The sequence below is a fragment of the Aplidium turbinatum genome, chromosome 3, assembly GCF_918807975.1.
Source record: "Aplidium turbinatum chromosome 3, kaAplTurb1.1, whole genome shotgun sequence".
Classification (NCBI taxonomy): Eukaryota; Metazoa; Chordata; class Ascidiacea; order Aplousobranchia; family Polyclinidae; genus Aplidium; species Aplidium turbinatum.
The window spans coordinates 33,505,387-33,525,820 of NC_137474.1; the positions used below are offsets into that span (position 1 = coordinate 33,505,387).

Sequence of the window (20,434 nt, forward strand, 5' to 3'; positions counted from 1 at the left end):
TGCCGCCATGAAATGATTAACTTTCCTCATTGCCAAAGCAATTACCCCTGCTGGCAACCGAAGATATGATGTCATAGTCACGGCTCATTGGCCACCGAAAAGCTATCGTGAGGTCACATCAGGGTTGACCGGCAATCCCTACCGAAAATTTGAATAAACGATCAGAAGCTACAGTAGCTTTGAGTGCAGTGAGTGACAGGCGACTATACCTAACAAAGAAACAAATCAAATCAGCAAACAAAGCTGATATAAAAATCAACATCAACAAAAAAGATAATTTTTGACATTTTTCTTTTTCTTTCCAAGTTGCAACTTGCAAACATCGCGAGAAGTCTTAGGTAGTTTGCATAAACTAAACGGCACCCAGAGCAAGGGTAGATGATTACAGAATGTTATTTTATCCGAACACATATTCTAGCACGATGTAACAAGAACATTGAGAAACTTGAAATTTAGTTTATCACTGTACGAGGCTTTGCCATAGCCCTCAACCTGTAGAAAGAAAAGTGAACAAACAGTACATAGGCTACTCAAAATGGAGGTGATGTTACGGCTGCATCTTTACTGCTGTAACTAAGCTTGCTGACACCCTGAGGCTAAGTTTGGTGATTATGATTCTGTGATGATGAATTTTGGTTAATACTGCAAACAGTTCAACAGCAAATAGCACTTTCGGCAATTGGTTGGAAGGCAATTTTATTTACTTAATAAAACAGTGACAAATTGTTCTGCAAACTCAGGTGCAGCGGAAATCAATCAGTTAAAAGCCGAATTGCAAAAATTAACTTTAAAGTCGATGTCACCTCAGGATCTATCGCTTCACTTCGCGCCGGGTAGCAACAGTTTGCCCGGGAAACTCAACACCATTTGGCCGGACACTATTCCGCAATTCCCCTCGAACGAAAATTTCGAAGCAATGAGTGGCAATTACCACAAATCAAACAGTAACTCGGATAATGACAGCCTGGATCTCCAGAATGATAGCAACAACTCTACTGCGAACCATAGTTTGGTTGGAAATCAAATTATCTCAGGAAACAACAACGATTGTGATAACATGGAAAGTAATAGAGAAGGAATAAAAAATGGCGGAATCGATCCAGAGAAGAACAAAAGGATATTTCCTTGGATGAAAGAATCTCGACAAAATCAAAAAGACAAGAAAGCAACCGGGGATTTACAAGGTTAGTTAAATAATTACATTAATTTGAAACTAATATGATAGAAAGAAAAAATTTTCGTCGTTTTTCGTCGTTTTGCGTCGTTCTCGTCGTTTTTCTGTTAACTAAAATACAGTTATTATGCCCTGACGTCTACTATTTGTTCATTGATTTTTAGCTAACACGACTTTTTTTTTCTAAACACTCCTATTGGTTTGTGTTATAAAAAAATGATTTTTCAAAACATCAATCGCAGAATTATTTACTAATTTAATCATAAGTTTGTGCCAAGAAAGACTCGGTGAGTGGAAGCCTATCATGATAAGCCATGTCTCTCTCAACTGTAGTTGTTTTTAAATCACACAATAGGCTGCATTGGAAATAAAAGAGTAAATTGTATGTAGGCCATACTTGTTCCAATGCTGAAAAATAAACCAACTCCAACACTTCCTCCATCCAACATCGAATCCCCTTGAGGTTGCCATCCTAGATGGAATCACTCTAAGCTACCACTGAAATAAAATGTACGAGTAAGAGTAGCGTTTAAAGTAAACTATCCCATGTGAAACACGGCATAATGCTGTGGCTTTAAACTTGCAAAAAATAAAAAAGCACCAACACTCCATTTATTGTGCAAGATGACTTAACTATGTGTGTGTGTGTGTGTTTGTGGTGTGTGTGTAAATAACTAAGCTTAACGACACATAAGATTTATATTGACTTTTAAAGTTTTGTTTTTCTGTCAGCTTTGATAACTTATGGAGATTCTTAAGTATGGAAGTGTTGTATTTTTTTATATCTTAATATTGTAGTAGGCCTACATGGAGGTCATACTTTATGTACTTTGATGGGTTCCATCAGTAATGTCTGACTTTGAAGCCACCTGTAAAAAGATGTGTTAGGCTAATAAGCATATTAATCATATAGAGCGAACATCTGTGATGCTTTGCCAGAAAAGAATCTAAATTTTGAATTTCAAATAACTTCATTGGTTAAGTTGAAAATGAGTAAATGCTTTGCAACTGTATTTTTGCTTAGCTTGCTTTCGTTTTTCAAATGTTTTCACTACAAACACGGTCAAAAATAATTTATTTGGGTTGTTTTATAGCTGTTGTCAAGTTAGTTTTACCCCTGGATTGTTTTTAATCTTGTAACGGAGTTTCAATTTGTGTGTGTTTAAATCCTGATGCAATTTTCTTTGTTGATTCCTGGACAGGTAGTAGGTTCACTGCGGTGTCAACCTCTTCAGTATTTACGCTCTAATGCCGTTTTGAAGATAAAACGAATTTGATTGTCTGTGGATCATTAAGCATGAGTAAATTTTGTGGGTTATTTTGGTCTGTGCTAAAATTAATTCAAAAATTTCAATCGGGAAAGTAGTTAAAATTAATGGACCTTCTACATTACTTTTTATTCAACGTCTCTAGACGTTACTATGATCAACAATATAACGAATTACTTGACTGAGATTCTTGTCTGTGATTGACTAAAATCCAGTCACAAAACCTGAAACTTTGTGTGAATGACTCTTATGAGAACGTGAATGGTGGATACCAAAAGTTTTACTATTTTTTATCCATCTTTCCAAAAACAGCGTAATTAATGTTTGCGCATTCACTTTATGGTTCATAAGCTTTGAATTTAAAAACAGGCTTGAAAAATAATGCCAACAAAACCTCATCTTATCGCAAATAGATTCCAGAAACACAAAAATATTTCTTAAATTACTATTACTTCTAAACAAAACTAAGCCGTACCTCATTAGTAGGATGGAAAATGCATAACTAAACCAAACTCTTCCAATTTTCTTGCATTAAATTGATTAGTTTGTTGTTTAATTTTAGTAGATATCTTCCATTGCCTGTAAAAGTTGCCAAATTTAATAAAGTGTACCTAATCTTGTATTCATTAGAGTCCCTGAGATTTGATGACCCAACTTTACAAACTTTTCATGCAGTTACAGTAATAGTGCTTTTAGGATGGCTTAGGGAATTGTTATACCATCTTTGTACTTTACAAGATCAAAAACTACAAGATTCGTTGTTTTTGTAACTTTTAGGCTATGTGATAAAAAGTATGATGTAGTATTATAAACTTCACTAATATTGGCGGTTAATATTATATTACAGTTTTTCTAAAAACAAAAAAGAACAGTTGAAATAGAAAATGCATTTTACTAACTCAAACCAGAAAGAAGTACTGTTTGTTTGTTTTAACCCCTAATTTTAACTGTTGATTAAGTTAGATTTTATACTTGTGACAGTGAGATAGCCTGCTATTGGTTAGTATAGAAAATGCAGGCATTTCTATTAACATTGTTTTAAACATAATGATACATGTTTGCAACAAGCTTGTATATTTATGCCCCAAGCAGTTTAACTACATACTTTTAAACACACCTGCTCTCTAGTTACACGTTGTTGATCATATAACAACTACAAATTAGATTGAATTTTTATGCGCACTGAGTTGACGTACTGCACTCCAGGTTCGACCATTGGACATCAATACACACAAGTCATTTGAAAACAATAACTGAAATTAACTTGTTTTGCGTGGATCAATGTGTTTAAAAGTTTTAGCAACCAGTAAAATTAGAAGTTGCTTTTTTGCATTAATTTTTGCATCGTGATGAAGTTGACATACTTTGGCTAACTTATCCAGTAACTTTTAGGCTAATCTATCCAGTAACTTATCTATTAACTTTTTAAAAATGCAGCTTTATTTTTATAATTTGTTGCTTTGTTGTATGTTCGCTTAAAAGTAGTCAGTCTTCAGTAGAGGATCCAGGGGGGCACTTAGTCACACTTCCTTCTGTATTCACCTTAATCCTCCCGATCATCTATCACACTATTCAATTCATATCTTCGAAGTCGGATTTTAACTTTTGCATTGTCTGACTTCACCAAGAATTTTATGTTGAAGCTCTGATACAACCACCGACTTTTTTTTAGTTACCCTAGCCCTAGCCTACTAATTCAATTGCCTTTCCTGGACCAGGCGAAATGATTTTGAAAAATTTAAATTTACGAAATTTTTACTCTCAATTAGTATATTTAAACTACGCAGTAAGGAAATCTAGCATGTAATTTGGAAATTCAGCAATGTGAAGTGTTCTACCAAGCCTTTGACTTTTAGCTAGCGGAGTGTTTTTTCCTAGCATATCACAATATAAAACTTTTGAAAAGGCTTTTCATTGTTGCTCTTTTCTTCGTTGCATAAAAATTGTGAAGAATAGAATTGCTTTACTATTGCTTGCTTGTGATGGTTCTTGTAGTGTAATGAAAAAAACTTTGTCATAATAAGTTACAGAAACTCGTAGAGGTTCAGATGGCATGTCACGGCACTGGTCTACTTTTAAGCAGTAAATTCAGGAATGTTGCTACCTAATTGATTTGTTTTTTCACAACGATGCTCTCAGTAACAAAATTTGAAGCGTGGATAATATCTACCGTACAGTAGGCTACGTATTTTCTTTTGGTTCCAAACACAAATCTGAGTTTTTAAAAGAAAGAAAGATTTGTTTATCGAGGGGCAGCAGGAGTAAAATTATTTACTTGTTTTCAATGTTTTCGATTTTATTAAAGAAATCTATTGTTTGAAGAAGACGATGTATGATGGTAACCTGATGTTATTCACTTTCAGTTTCTTCCTTAGAAAGCTGTTTTTGTGAACAATATGATGTTACAGTTTTATATTACAGTTTACTGGCCCACAGTTGTAAAAGCATCTTTGGCTTTTCATAACATTATTGTTTCGTTATCAAAACCCATTCATCTGTGACAAAAAGTACAATGAGAAGTTTGCTCTTTGCCAATTATAACGCTGGCTACTGTTTCTTGTTGGCTTGTTTTTTAGTCACAGTAAATTAATTGTAGGTTATTAGTAAATCCGTAAATTTCTCTTTCTGGATGTTCTTTTTCTATGATGCGATGATGGGAGATTCCATCTTTTTCACTTCTGCAGTGTGTAGCCTTCTTATTTACGAACAGTGGGCTAGCCTACCAACTGCTGTTTCTTTGCAGTGGTTCTTATCTGAAGGCTCATTGGCTCCTTTGGTTCGGTGAATAGTTTAGGAGCACAACGGCAGCTGACTTTTTAAACGCCAACTTTCCATTTAGAATTGTACCGTGGTATACAGGTCTAACTTTTTGACAATCTTATCTAAAGTTTTTGGCTCGTGTCTTGTATTTACAGTTTAAAGTTTTTGCTTATGTCTAAATTGGTGTTATTTGTAGTATTAAAAAGTTGTACAATATAAAAGTCATGAAAGATATAATTACAAATTGTAAAATACAAAAAATTATGCCCAACAACAAAAACTGCCAAAGTCATATTTTAATCTCCTTTTTTTCTCAATCCATAAAGTCCCAATACTCCGGCCTGCCAGTTTGTGATTAATAACGCTCAAGCCTATCGTCACATTTTTTTGTACCATACGCAAGTTGATTTTGCGTACCAAAAATGGAAATGTTTTTAAATTATTCCCATATGTTGACCGCGTAAGATTGTAGCGATGTGTTCACCATTTCTGTCCACCATTCTTCAAATTTGAACTATCAAACCTCATTTCTAAATATTTATTCGTAGCTTCTATTTGTTGCTAGTTGCTCTTTTGATCTAGGATATGCACCTGGATATGTGGTGAACATCTAAACATCAAGATCACGCATCACGCAATATTTAGACTTATTCGTCACAACGTCCTGGTAAGGACATTCAAAGTCTTCTTGAAATGTTCTGGATTTCGAATCAGTTCTGTCTGTTTTTAACCCTTTTTCCTGTGACGTATTTTGGCCAGTTGACTTGCGGACGGGGGGGTCGGTTCGACACTATCACTTTGAGCTCGTGTAACTCAAAAACTACGCAAGATAGATCAACCAAATTTTCACATGGTGTAGATAATTTATCTGACAACATAACATAGAAACTCTTTTGCAATTTGTTCAACAACGCAACTTAAGAAATCAAATAATTTGATTGTTGGTCATATTTTTTTATTTGACTTTAGAAATTGCTTCGTAATTCACTTATAATTGAGTGTGACGGGTTAATTCCATTGTGTAGATTTTAATCTCTTACGCGGAGACGTCGTCCACGCTTCAATGAAATCGTAATTGGCGTCTGACTCGCGTTTGCTTGTTGTTTTGCCGGAGGCATTGTAAAAAAAATTTGCTTTGTTTCAACATTTGCAGAGAATGAGACAAAATCACCACAAAAAAACTATTTCAAGTTCTTTTTGAGCCACATGTTTATAGTCTACACTTTTTCAAACGTACTGTCATTACTTGATATTGGAACGAAATCAAGCAAATTTTTTTCACATTCTTACTGTCTAATTTGGTTATGCATGATCAAGAAACACTTTGTATTTCACAGCACATCTCAGGAAGCTATTTATTCGTTTTTAACATTATTTCAACGTCTAAAGAGGTTGAATCGATGTAAAAAGTGTCTGATTTGCTATCTGGGTAGCGGTTGAATACAGAAAAGTAAGGTAGCCTATGGTGTCACGTGGTATTTGAACAACAACCTATCCAAAGGTAGTGACGTGCTTCGATAGGAGCTTGTTCCATTTTAGGCCATCATGCACTCCAAAAACAAAGAGCGTCTAAAACTCCTGACTGATAAACTATGTCACGATGCATTACAAAAGTGATATGTTTCAATACTTACAAACAATGATCACTTTGAGTGAAACATTTTTGCAAACAGTTGTGACAAAATGTAGTGATAATAATCGTTTAGTCAAATCGTGTTGGTAGGCTATAGAACAGGTCGTTTGCCAAATGGAACCCCCGTTCTGCATGACAAACTCAAAGTCGTGGCATAACGATACGAAAAATAGAAAAAAAATCTTTTTCAGGCCGACTGCTATTGTCGTAAAAAAACAAAAAATCACTAAAGTGTTGACTTTTTCCTTGGGCAAAATTGAAGGTTATTGATATTTTAAAAATGCACGTTTGTGTCAAAATGATTGAAGTGTTTTTTTTTCATGTTGTTAACTAGATTTGCAAAATAACGTTTTCTACATTTTTTTCTGATTTGTTGGACATGCATTCTGTGTCAAGTTATTTATTACGCATTAGAAGATTTCTTTCTGTTCAAATTTTGAAATAGCATTTTAAATGCAGTTTGCGGTTGATGGTGTTACTGCAAAAGCCATCTTTTGTAATTGACACACATCCAAAAACAAAAGACGCATAAACTACTGCTGGCTGATAGACCAGGTCACAATACATCATAATGATGTTTTTCCGAACCGAAGACCCAGAAAACCAATTTTTTCGTATATTAGATTAGACGTCTGCAGACGTTGAACCAATGACAAAAAGTGATTTGCTGATTTGAAACAAAGTGATTGCTGTTTCCAATGTGCAAACATTTTGATAAAAAGTAATCAAGTTTTGGCCACAGCTTTTTGGTCCATTTAGGCTACTATGGTCAATCAACTCACGTTGCAAATAACTTGTTTTGTGTAAAGTCTTGCTTGTGAAAAAATCGAAGTAAAAACGCAAAAATGAAGTAAGCTATATTTACAAAGTATTATATTCTTGAATGAACCATAGTTTAAAAAAAATAGTTTGAACAGGTTTCATCTGATAGAAACTATAATTGATATCATCGCGAAGGATCAAATAGCTGCGAAAATCACTTCAAGCAATTCTTTGGGGTGATTTTCATTATGCAAACCAAGGTGAACCTCAATATACATATTTTTATGCCAAACGATAAAAATCGTTCTTTCTTTTTTTCAAGGACAAGGAAAACGATTCGTATAAAATATAATTCAATTCAACATATTTCCCTTCTTTTGTCAGATATGCATTTTGTGTAACAATGCTTTAGAAAAATTGCTGAGTATGGCATAGCGTTTGAGATGCAGTCAGAGAATACAACTCTATGGTTGATGGGGTTATTACAAAAGCCAATCTTTTGTCACGGAAATGTATTTGAAAACAAAAAGGCACAAAAGCGCTGACTAATAGATTACGTTACGATACGTTACACAAACTAGGCATTGATTTCAGATTCTTTCAACCCAATAAACAACTTTGCTCCAAATGACACAAACGTCTAAATTTATTGAGAAAAAGATGTAGGCCTACACCGTTTTGTAAAAATAAGCTTTTGAAGACCAACATTTGAATGAAAAGTTTGAAATTATTGAGTTGGTCCTAATAGTGTTTCTGCTGAGATATATCAAAACTTTTCAATCCTCGTATAAAAAAATAATTTTGTGATCTCTCAAGCAACTGCAAAATTACCATTTAGGTAAAGATTTAGTGATGATACAATATGCACAATGCTTGTCAAAGCACAGTAATTTAGCTGCGCGTGTTTTTCCACAAAAGCCAAGCAGTTTAGATAGTCTGTGTCAAGTTCTTTTCAGTATCCATCAATCTCTCGTTTTCATAAAACATTTTCACAACATTCATAAATATTCATGTGAATATAAGTGTACAGGTACATGGAAAAGTTTATTCGCGGGTCAAGAACGCACTGCTTGCTTTCCGACAAGAAATCAAGAAACTTCCCACATCAGTCTGTTTGTTTTATGAGATAAACAGAGTTTTGGCAAGAATTTTCCTACTGCTTCTTGTTATAAGTTAGAAACAAAATGTATTCGCCATAGAAAACAACGTAAAATTACATTTTTTTCAGCATAGCTTATCGGATGCTCTCTGATACTTTCAAAGCAACTCAGATGTAATTAAAAGATTAATCAAAGCAACTCAAAACTAGAGTTTGCAAACAAAAGGCGGAATCGTTACGGTTGAATGCTTTACAACAAAGCAAACTCATGAGATATCTGCGTCGCAGTTCCACGCACGGCGGCGCTCAGTAATCCTATTAATCCGTATGATTTGAAAACAAAAGGCTAGCTAGTAGCTAGCTAAAATATCAGAGTATGTTATGAAAATCATGCCATATCTCTAAAACTATAGACAATAGCAACGTCATTTAAATCGGAATAAATACTTGAATAATTTTTAGGAAAAGTCAAGAAATTTTAAAGCTGTGGATCGCGTAGTTCTTTAATGATATTGCTTTGAAAAGTACCAAGTCCCCACCGACCCCCCCCCCACAGGAAATAGGGTTAAACGTATAAATGTCAACACTTCAGTAAACACGCGAAAGTGAACACCATTTGGACGTGAATTGAGTTTGCTCATTATTATTTTTTTCTTTTGAAGCTGATCACAAAGTTTTTTGTTTCTGATTAACTGAATTTGTTTGAAGTTTAATTAGATAAGCTGCGCTATTGTTTTCTTTTTGAAGCAGATTTTGCAGATAATATTGATTGTTGCACTAATGAACCTGGATCAACATGCGCTGTTGTTGCTGGCATGGCAGCAGACTTAGAATCTTCCGTTCAAACGTTTTAATAAAAATTAATTCACTTAGGTATTTAAATTGAACTTTTAATTTTAAGCAGTACGCGTTTTTTTTTAAATGTTATATTCTGATGTCTTAAAATTTTCAAAACTCATTTCGTTTAAAAAATAACTTAATAGTTTTTATACGTTAAGTTAGTATTTAACAATTTTGAACCGTAAAGTTTTGAATAGTGTTTAAATACAAAACGTTTCTATCAATGTATTTTGTGATTTAGTTTTTCTCTTCAACTGATTTCAGAATTGATGAGTACATGAGCGCTACAGGCATGGTTGTTTTGAGATCACATAGTCAGCTTTGTAGTTACCAAGGTTATCACAGCACCACGTGTAAAAGTGACCATATCACGATACAATGTTACAGTTATTATCAACTAAACAAAGCGCTTGCTTGACATGTAAACATATTTGTGATTGACGAGTGGTACGGCCCATCACAGGATAATCGATCGTAAACATATTCAAAAAGATGTGTTTGTAAGCTACGTCAATTTTACAAGTTGTATGACCTACAACTTGTTCAGCGTTGCCTGTTTTGTTAAGTGAAACTACAGGACTTCGTACCTGAGCAAAACATAGAAACCTATTATTCGATTTTGAGGCAGGCACAAAGACAGCTAAAAGAACAAAATAGCCCAAAACTTGAAACAAAAATTCATCTTGAAAGTGTGGCCACAACTGCCGGAGCCGCGGATCACAATCTTTATTTACGCCCAAGGGTAAAGTAACCTGAGGTTTTGCAGAACCTTTTGATATAATCAATGTTTCACCTCAGATATCAATCTTCTGTTTAGGTCAGTAGATAAACAAGCTAAGTTGGATTTTTTGGTCGAATATCGATCTCGCTGATAAGATAGCATTTGACATTTGAATCGATTTTGAATTGCAAAACCAACTGGCTCAGTTGCATATCGTATAGTTATTTTATGTTTTAACTAACTAAATTTAACTTTACAAAGTGAAATCTTTGCATTTTATGATTATGAAAAAGATAATGGATTGATGTGATAATGTGCACTGCATCTTACCAATGCTGAACCAAGAGTTCTGTTTTTGTGGACTACTTGTCATTTTCCAGTTAAGGATTATCAATATTATGATAGTATGCAAGTCACGAATGTACACCTGATTTTTGCGTGTTTTTTATGTAGGATAAACTGTAACCTATCTGTTTATTAAGAAGAGCCGCAATGTAGGAGTTTTGACTGTTTTATTTAGCTCATAGGCCAATCTAATCTTCGACGGTCTCTCAGTTATTTCATAGGTTAGCAACAGGCTTCAACTGACTACGAGAAATAAAGTGCTTCTCGTAATTAGCTGAACTTGACATGCTTTGCTTGCAGAGGCGTATCATCGACACTTGAAAGTAAACTGCTATGGAACATACCGGTGAAGAATATCACTTGAGATATTTATTGCGCTTGACATTAGCCACGTGATTGATCATTTGATAGCCTTTAAAAACATCTAAAAATTGTGTATGCAAAATTTGGCATATTGTAGTAAGTAAAAGAAAAACAAACAAACCGTAATGTAAAAAAGTTTTGTTGAGACCAACATAAAATTAATGTCAAGAATCCCATAACATGGTAGGACTGCTGCAACGCTTTCTCTGAGTCTGATGTCCAGTGAGCACTAAAGTTATTCATGTAGAGCTGTTATTGCAACAAATTAAACAAACTTTATAATTACACCAAGGGTCGTGACATAGAACCGAGAGTCACGTCCGGTCCCTTGAACACAGATGTGATATAATTAACCTTTTGTAAACAAACAGCTCATAAGAAAATGATCAGTATGTTTCCATGGACAAAACCATGACAAAAATGCATTCTTTCAAAGTGATACAATATATTTTTTATGACGACATCTATTGGACATGTTGTGATTTTTGTAGACCCACGTTACTGTATTTTGCAAAAAAAAAAACTTTAGCTCAGAGATTCTTCTTTTTTTCAGCGTTTATCTTCTAACTTGGTTTTGAGATTATTTTTATTGAAAAAAGATGTTAGCCTACTCGTTAGATGAGATTTTGATTTCCGGATTTCTTAAATGCTTGAAATTATTTAAAAATCTCATTTTTGATTATGTCAGTGAAAGCGTATGCTGATCCATTGGTAGCGATAGCCTACCTAACATCAAAATGCAAAAATGTGTTTAAATATAAGTTTTTGACAATTTTTATCACCACTATCCTGACCGTACTTCGATACTTGTCATTCAAATCATTTTTAAGTACAACTGTACCAAGTTAAGTCTGAAAAACAGGTTGCAAGTTAAAACCATTCAAGCGAAAAGAAACAAAATGAAGGAAAAGTATCACATTTCCTTTTCCGTTCAGTCAAACCACATTCTCTTCCATTCACATTAACCCACAAGGCAGACAGGGTATTCTGTATGAGTTTAGTTAAGCATCTTTGAGACGATTAGAATTTAAATTGAATTCCTTTGCTAATGAAACAAATTTTATCCATTTTGTTGTGTCATCATATACTGTATTTTCACTTATGTTTAGCACCTTTAGACTATTAAGATCCACAATATTTTTAAAAGCCTGTTACCAACTGCAGTAAGTCCATGAAGCTAAATGCATTACAAATAGTTGTTTTGTTGAAGCAATGACGGATCCAGGGAGAGGAGGCGATTGTGGTGGCTGACCCCTAAAACACACAAAATAACTTTATTTACGGTGTATGTTGTAGCTGCAGGCTTGTTCTGTAACATCTTGAAAAATAATTGTATTCCTAAAAGATTGTTTTTTGTTAATTTGAATGAAACAGTTGATATGCATCATTCTATTTATGTTGAGGATTTCTCCACATCCTCTCATTTTTTAGCTTAATTACGCAGAACTCACTGCCTTGTAAACTATTCTTAAAAATCTTAAAAATAACACTGGTTATATAGGATGGAAGTTTAAGGGGGCTAAACTAGATATCTCCTTGCTCCCACATTGGTGTTCTTACAGTCATGAAAGCTTTTTTTCAAATTCTAAAACAAAAGTAAAAACAAAATAGGAATTATTATCTGGCCAATATCCTTGCTTTTCTTTGTGGCAAAGAAAGTTGTAAACACTTGTTTCAACGTAACAAAGCTGCACATTTTCTGCCCAAGTAGTGTTGATTTGTTGTTGATCGGTTCTCACTATTTTCTTTAAATTTTTTCCTCCACTTTGCGGATAAAAACTAAATATGAGCCTTGATGGACTGAAAAGTTAGTTTTGATGAAATAGTTTTTCACAAGGTGGCTGTATGCACATTATGACTTTGATTGATAGGAGTGAGCCACTCAATATAATTAACTTTGTGAATAAAAAGAAAATACTAACACTTATATTAATGAGCTTTCAGTGGAATTTTCAAGACAAAAAATTGGTTGAAAATTTTTCAACCACGTTAGAATTTTATTAGAAATTTTGCGAATTTTTTTTAAGACAATGGTTTTGTTTTTTCTCTTGGTTAACATGAAAAACTTAGATACAAAGTTTAGAAAATAATGGGTACTGATTGCAGATTACGAAACAAAACTGTCCAAGAATTCTTATCTGGATTATTTGGTTGTTACTGTATAACTTGATTTTAATTTGTTTTCAAATGACAAATCTTGTGTCTTTTCGTCTTTGTGCGTTGATGTGACAAATTGAAGTGAAAAACAGGCCTTAAAGGTTCTACCTTTTCTTTAATCATAAAGATTTATATAGCTAGCCTACTTCTGTGACGAATTTATTATGATTTATAGCTGTTTGTGAAATGACTCGAGTCATTTTTCTTTGAGCAATTGTTAGATTAACAACATTGTTGCTTCTGAACTGAAATTCTTTATACTGTTATGAAACAAGTTAAAATTTAATTTTAGACATTAACCCTGCAGCCGTGTCCAATTGATTTGAATTCTAACTTCAAATTGAAGTAATTAAAGGATCTGCTGCTCTCTCAAAGCATGGAATGTAACAATTTGTTCAACTTGTCCAAAAAAATATTGTACGAGCAACAGAAATGAACATTGACTCATCTATTTTAGTCAAACCACTCTGAATGTAAATCTTGTGTTATTTTGAAGTCATTTGTCCTCAGTCATTTGAAGTTTGTTACCTGTAGCCTGCGTTGCTCTTTTTCTGGAATGTTTATTTTTTTAATCAAGCATGAAATGTACCGAAGCATGATATCGAAGAAGACGAATGTATATCATCATAATTCGATTATTCGATATAACACAAAAATGTATCGCAAACAGGACGCTCCTATTCACTCGCTCCACAAAGCTAGCTAACCTTGAAATAGGCGGCAAGGAAACAAAATGGTGGTCACTTTTCTTCCCTTGATTTCAAAACGACGAGTTTGTTTTCGCGACGCAGTTACTTTCATCACACGTCGCATATTTTGCAAAATCTTTATTTCAATTTGAAATACGAAAATTGCAGACATGGTTGAGAGACGTCAGTATCGATTTCATTACTTTCAGCTAATGTTTGCAATTGGCAATTCTGAAGTTGCTTACTGCTAATTGAGAGTAAATTTTATTTCTTTTACTTAACAACATCAGGCTTCTGATTGGACTAAATCAACTGAAATTTTTGTTTATCCGTTAAAAATAACACGTTTTGTGTAATTTGTCCAATAAACAATAACAGCAGGCATATAGTCTGCTACTTTTTCACTAGTTTACCCATGCATTTATTTTCTAAGAAATGGTGGATTGGTTTAAATGCTGTATCAGTGCAACACAACTACAGTGTTGAAATATTTTCTATGTTCAATGCTACGAGATAATGCTGAAATCACATAGACGTTATAGCAACGCATAATTATGTGTCGTCATCATTAAATGCAGCATTAACTATATTACTATAACCATAGTTTGTCAATTTATAGCTCTATGACAGCGGTTCTTAACCTTTTGCCTTGTCGTCACCACCTTGAAATTACCAACCAGTTCTCGCACCATCTCCTGGGATTGGCTAAAAAGTAATAGTCGCCTACTGTTCGAAATTTTTTTTTTGAAACCTGATAAAACAACATGGCTTCTTTCGTCATATTATAACAAACCTTGATAATTCAGCATTTCCGCACCGCCTAGGCACAGGTCTCGCATCCCTTAGTGGTGCGTGCACCCCTGGTTAAGAACCCCTGCTCCATGGGTAGTTTTGAGAAGATAGATATTTGTTTTGTTTTTCTATCAAAATAAAATCTACAAGTAACTTAACATAGCTGATATTATTCGTCGTTTATTAAGTCACTCGGCTGTATCATTATTTGTGGATCTTCTGTATTTTTGCGTTTTAATTCTTTAAAACACCAAGAAGCAGAAGTTGGAAAGCGTTCATGTTTACTTTATTACTCATTCTGTTTATGTCAGCTAATTTTCAAATTCCACTTACCGGTACTTTAAAAATAGTCACCTCAATAATAAAATTTCTGGCACATATTTCTTGGTTTTGTTTTTCAATACCATTTTGCATTTTAAATAATTTCAAAAAAATGCGAAGACTAAAAGTGACATGGTTGAATGCATAAAACATTATTTTCTTTTTAGATGATGACAATAAAAGCTACTCCGCAAGTAAAAGAGAACGAACGGCATACACTAATTCTCAGCTGGTGGAGTTGGAGAAGGAATTCCACTACAGCCACTACCTCTGCAGGCCAAGAAGAATTGAACTGGCTAACACTTTAAACCTTAGTGAAAGGTTGGGAAACGAAGAATAACATGGATAAACAGTTCAGCTTTTCTTAGTCAGAAGCGAAACGTTAATTAAAACATGACAACGCTTTGTTTTCGCACCACAAGTAATCGCGGTTGATGACAACAACAAAAAAGCTGGTTTTCAAAAACATTAAAATCAAACAGTAACCGCCGCAACAACAAACAAACAACTCGAATCTAATAAAAAAAAGTGTTTTTTTCTTACTACAGCAATAGCCTAACCATTGTTATACAGTAGCTCACTTTTCAAATTCTTGACTGTGCAATTAAACAGTTTATTTATATTTGCTTATTGATTAGGCATGCGTGGTTTCGGCCATTTACATGAACAGTATTTTCAACATCCAACTGCTAAGTTTTTCAGCAAAATAAACGCTTTTGACGGCAATTTTTACATGCTTTTTGAACAACAACAAAAATATTTTGTTTAAACAAACGCTTCTCAACATTTTTCAACTCTCGATCCACTTTTAGCCTACTGAAAAACTGTGATGGCCTTCTTTTGAAAAAATGAACCAAATTACGATGACAATGTTTGAATATAAGAAAGAAGCAAATCAAATATAGTTATTAGGCTATTCTTTAAACCCTTGATAGCCTGTCTTACCCTAATTGGAGGATCATCAGAAGGTCCTGGCAAAACAGGCTGTCAAGGGTTTAGATTTAGAGACTAATAACTATATTTGATTAAATTCGCTCTGCTTGGATTTTTGCTTGGCATCGAGCACTTTTTGTAGTATTAATAGTGTATTTTATTGGTTAAGAAGGAAACAAAATTGTGAAACAAAATAATATAAAATTTTAACATAACAAGCAGCAGTTAACTGTTAATGCTAGCTGGAAACTTGAGCATGCTCGCTCGATTTGCGCTAATGAAGATGAGGCTTGATAAGAGATAAGTTCAATCATTGGCAAAGAAGGATTCGCAATGCTAGTTGTAAAACTATTTGGTGTCTTCAATTTTGTTAGTTGTCCTATGCAGTTTGCTTCAGTTACCACACCGAACGACCCATCAAGAAGCTACTGCCTACTAGACGGAAATAATGAATTAATTGATGCTAAGAAAATGCACACCATCTTTAATTCAGTATATGACCTACAGTAGATAGTTTACTTGATATTATGATTACCGGTATTTCACCAGGGCCCAACGATGAAATTTGCAGAGTTTTCAAAGCTTTCGCTGCATATAGGAAGATTTCATAGGTAAACAATCCAGACATGCGCTACTGGAATTGTTTACCTATTCAAATAAAGAAGTAGCCTACATTTCAGTAGATGTAAAATTTGCTTGTGAACATTTTTTTAATGAGCATTATGACTAAATGAATAACATTTCTACAATCGCATGTACATCGCCTAGGAACATAATTTACTTTGTAGATGTGGAATTAAATAAATCGAAACGTTAAACAAATTAACAATTTCTTACTTTACTAAAAACCTCGTCTGGTTAATATCAGAATGATAGAGCTTCGGTAGAGAGTTTGTCTTGTTGAACCATAGGCATACGAAGCCGAGCAACGTGATCAAGTTTAACATCTACCTTGTACAGAAGCCTTGTACATAAAACGTCACAATCCACTTTTGAACAGACAATTGTAGGCTTGCGGCTCGTCTTTCTTGCTCTCTGTATTTTAAAATTAGTTTTCTCGCACCTTGCCTTTCTACCATATCATGTGATCTGTTTAACACCTTTTGATGCAGTTACCTTTGATTCTCGTGGAGCCTATTTCGTTGAGTTTGAGCTAGTCAGAAGTACTGTGCAGTTTTTGTCTTTTTCTGTTTATAGATTTAGTTAACCATTGAATTTTTTCAGATGTAGTTAAGTTGTATGTATATTATTCCTGAAGACGACATCTTGTGATGTCGAAAACGTTCGATACTTAATTTGTTGCGTAGTTTTATGTTTATGTAAATGTAATAAACTTGAAGATGTTAAACTTGATCACGTTGCTCGGCTTCGTATGCCTATGGTTAATATCAGATGTAAAATTAATTTGAAATATATGTTAAAATATATAAAGTTATGACTGAGAACGTTAAGATCCATGAATGAATGCTATTACAAAACAACTCATGTTTCGGCTTGAAACATTTGTTTGGTCAATCAAAACAAAGTAGTTTACACAAATTTAAACTTTTCTACTTGGTGATTACAACAGGCAGATCAAAATATGGTTTCAAAATAGACGGATGAAATTCAAAAAAGAGCAGAAGCATAACAACATCACGCAGCGGGTACCTCAGACAAGCCATGGTGTCAACTCAATAGCGGCACCTGGTGGCTACCAGCAGCCATATCCTAATCCATTTTTGAGCCATCATCATCAAAATCCCGCATCTTACCCAGGTAGCTAATACCCACAAAACGAGTTGTGACAACGAAAACTTTGTTTTGATCCTACCATGAGGAATTCAATGATTTGAGAAATAGTTCTAATTGGTAGGCTAATGAAATACATTTAAAATAAGTTTCATGAAGATACAAAAACTGTTTTAAATGTACTCAGTTTTGTGCAATAATTTCTGTAGTAAATATGTGGTTAGTGGTGGTAACGAAATGCATCATTAGTAGCAATAATCTTAAAAATTACTATTTTTACACAACTAGATATTTTTCATTGTATATTCAAGAAAAATGTACGACGAGTCCAAAGTATATCAATTTATGTGTTTGACATTAGTTTGCTTTAGAGATTTCGATTAATCATCGAGTAACATCATCAAAAACACAAGTTTTCTTGCTGATACGTGTATTCTAATTATATTCATCAACACATTCATCCTTAGTTTCCTTGTTTAGATCAACGCGACATTACCAGTCGTTCGATGATGTATGACTCACAAAGGTCTTGCGATATAACAAACAGCGCTCCGCTGTTTCCTCCTCACAACGGGCTTACAGCCAGTTCTTGTAAAGAGACTTCTGCTCCGAGTAAGTGTTGCTTGCTTAGACAGGCTACAAAATAGCAGACACAAAGTTTAGAGGTTTGTGGATTGAAATTACTATAAGAAACTCAGTCTTACGCAATTGGTCGGATTGTGACAGTTTAACCAGTTGAAGCATTTCCAGTTTATATTTTAGAAACACGACATATGTAGTTTGCTTCTACGTAAATGACTGTAGTCACCTATTTTCTTACGAAAAATGCATCTTCGAAAGCACAACTCCTTAATTTTACATGGACTGCTAATACTGTGAAACAGATTGTGGGTTGCTGTTATTTGATGAAGGAGAATCAGTTTTGTTCTATTCGTTTTTTCAATATTAACCTCCTAAGTCATGTCCAATGTGTTTTCTTTGTAGTTTTCCCTTCAACCAACCGACCCCAAGCGTTTGCGACGTCACCACCTATTGTTTCATCACGTCACACAAATGCTTCTTTGCGCCATGAAGAGTCAAATCAAAAGCTGAATCGGTCTCCGTCAAGCAGAGCAAGCAACACCTCATCACCAGCGAGAATAAAGCCATTGCACACCAAAGATCACCAAGAAGCGTCTAATTCTGCGGTCACTTCTGCAGATCAAATGAAAGCCGTGTGCTCTCCTCTTGCGTCGGCAGTTACCCATACTGGCCAGTTTGCTATTGATAGAAATAATTATTACAACAGGGTTTCCCAAGTTGAAAATCCCGTGGTGACCTTCAGAGCTTTACATACGAATGCTGCAATATCAAGTCATTCACAAAGTAGAGATGGGTTGAAAAATTCAAAGCAAAGCGAAACTGTGTATCATGACAGTTCTTCTGTACCCATGCAAATGCTCCAGCAAGACTTGCACCCTCATTCCATACGTCACCATAATCAAGGACATCTATCCTCTTTAGCAAGCTACGTCCACCCAAGAAACCCCCAAGAAAGCCTGGATATTCCAATCCAACACCCATTTTCACGTGGTACTCAACATAACCTTTCTCGTCCGTTTATCCCTTTTAGATTTTATGGTCATTCAGATATAGATTATATCTCGTCCCGACAAACTAACCCACTCGACTACTCGCGATCAACGTACGCCCACTACGGCTCAAACTAAGCCTGTACTAAACCTGGAATAGACAAACCGTATTTCTTAATCTAGTGCACGTACAAATACCAAGTTTATTGATTAAAAGAAAACTATAAAAAGATGGGTCCTTTTCTATTGTATTTTAATTAAAACGTTTTATGAGCCAGAACCCTTTTTATGGCGTTCATTATTGCACTTTTAGGTTAAGAACTAAACGGATTGAAACTCGGTTTATGTTTGCTTTTTATTATGATGTATTCGGCTGCGCCTCTCTATACGCTTGGCTGACACTGCCTGCTGTGTAAAGAGCAACGTATATCTGCGATTAATGTAACGCTGTATGAAGACACACATTATCATGTTTATTATTTCCATTAAATTTTTTCTTCTTAGCCAATGCTTCCACAATAGCTTGGAATCGGGTTTTACTTATTTTCAGTCCTTTTTCTTTCAACCAACAATTTTTCTTTGTTTTTGTTGTTATTTTCTTATTTATTTAACTCTTGTTGATTCAGACTCTGGAATGAGAGGGTTCAAGTTTGCATTGTTCTTATTCGAAAGCGATGTGTCATGGGTTGCTCTTTATCAAAAAATTATTCAGTTAAATGCACAGATCTTTCATAAATGTTAAATGTCATAACACTAAAGTATTGTTGTAGTTTTCCAGGTTCAGAAAGGATATCAACAGTCGTATGACATGATACATACACCACATGAAAGTTATTTTTACTAGGAAACTCCATTTCCCATTCGGCTATAGGACACACCTAAAAAGTGTCATTATCTTGAGACTATATTTGAATAAAAACCTTTTGATGATTCCAGTGAGAGTAAAGCATTCTGTAAAGGTTATTAGGTGACTAGCAACTATAGTTGATATAATTAATACTGCTCGACTTTTTTGCTTGCCATTAAACCATTTTTGCAGTGTTGATAGTAGCTTATTTATTGAATAAAATTTGTCCTAATTTTCCTTAATAATTCCAAACCATAAAAAATTGTTCAATCTTACATCTGAAGCCTTTAATACGATAATTTGGGTCCGGTGCTTATCTTCTTCCTATAAGAGGTACAGGCCCACAAACAAAACTCCTCCAAACAAATACCGACACATTGCCAGAAGAAAAAGGGAACTTCATCAATACGATGGAGTCGTTCACCAAA

General features: G+C 34.4%; 1 protein-coding gene across 1 annotated transcript; it reads left to right on the forward strand.

Moving 5' to 3' along the window:
• The first annotated feature begins 397 nt into the window (after positions 1–397).
• Positions 398–20,090, forward strand: LOC145767197 (uncharacterized). The gene is made up of 5 exons (XM_082578972.1): positions 398–1,184; positions 15,092–15,245; positions 17,428–17,615; positions 18,069–18,200; positions 18,573–20,090. The coding sequence occupies exons 1-5, from the start codon at positions 797–799 to the stop codon at positions 19,295–19,297; spliced, it is 1,587 nt and encodes a 528-aa protein (XP_082435098.1). The 5' UTR covers positions 398–796; the 3' UTR covers positions 19,298–20,090.
• The last annotated feature ends 344 nt before the right edge of the window (positions 20,091–20,434 follow it).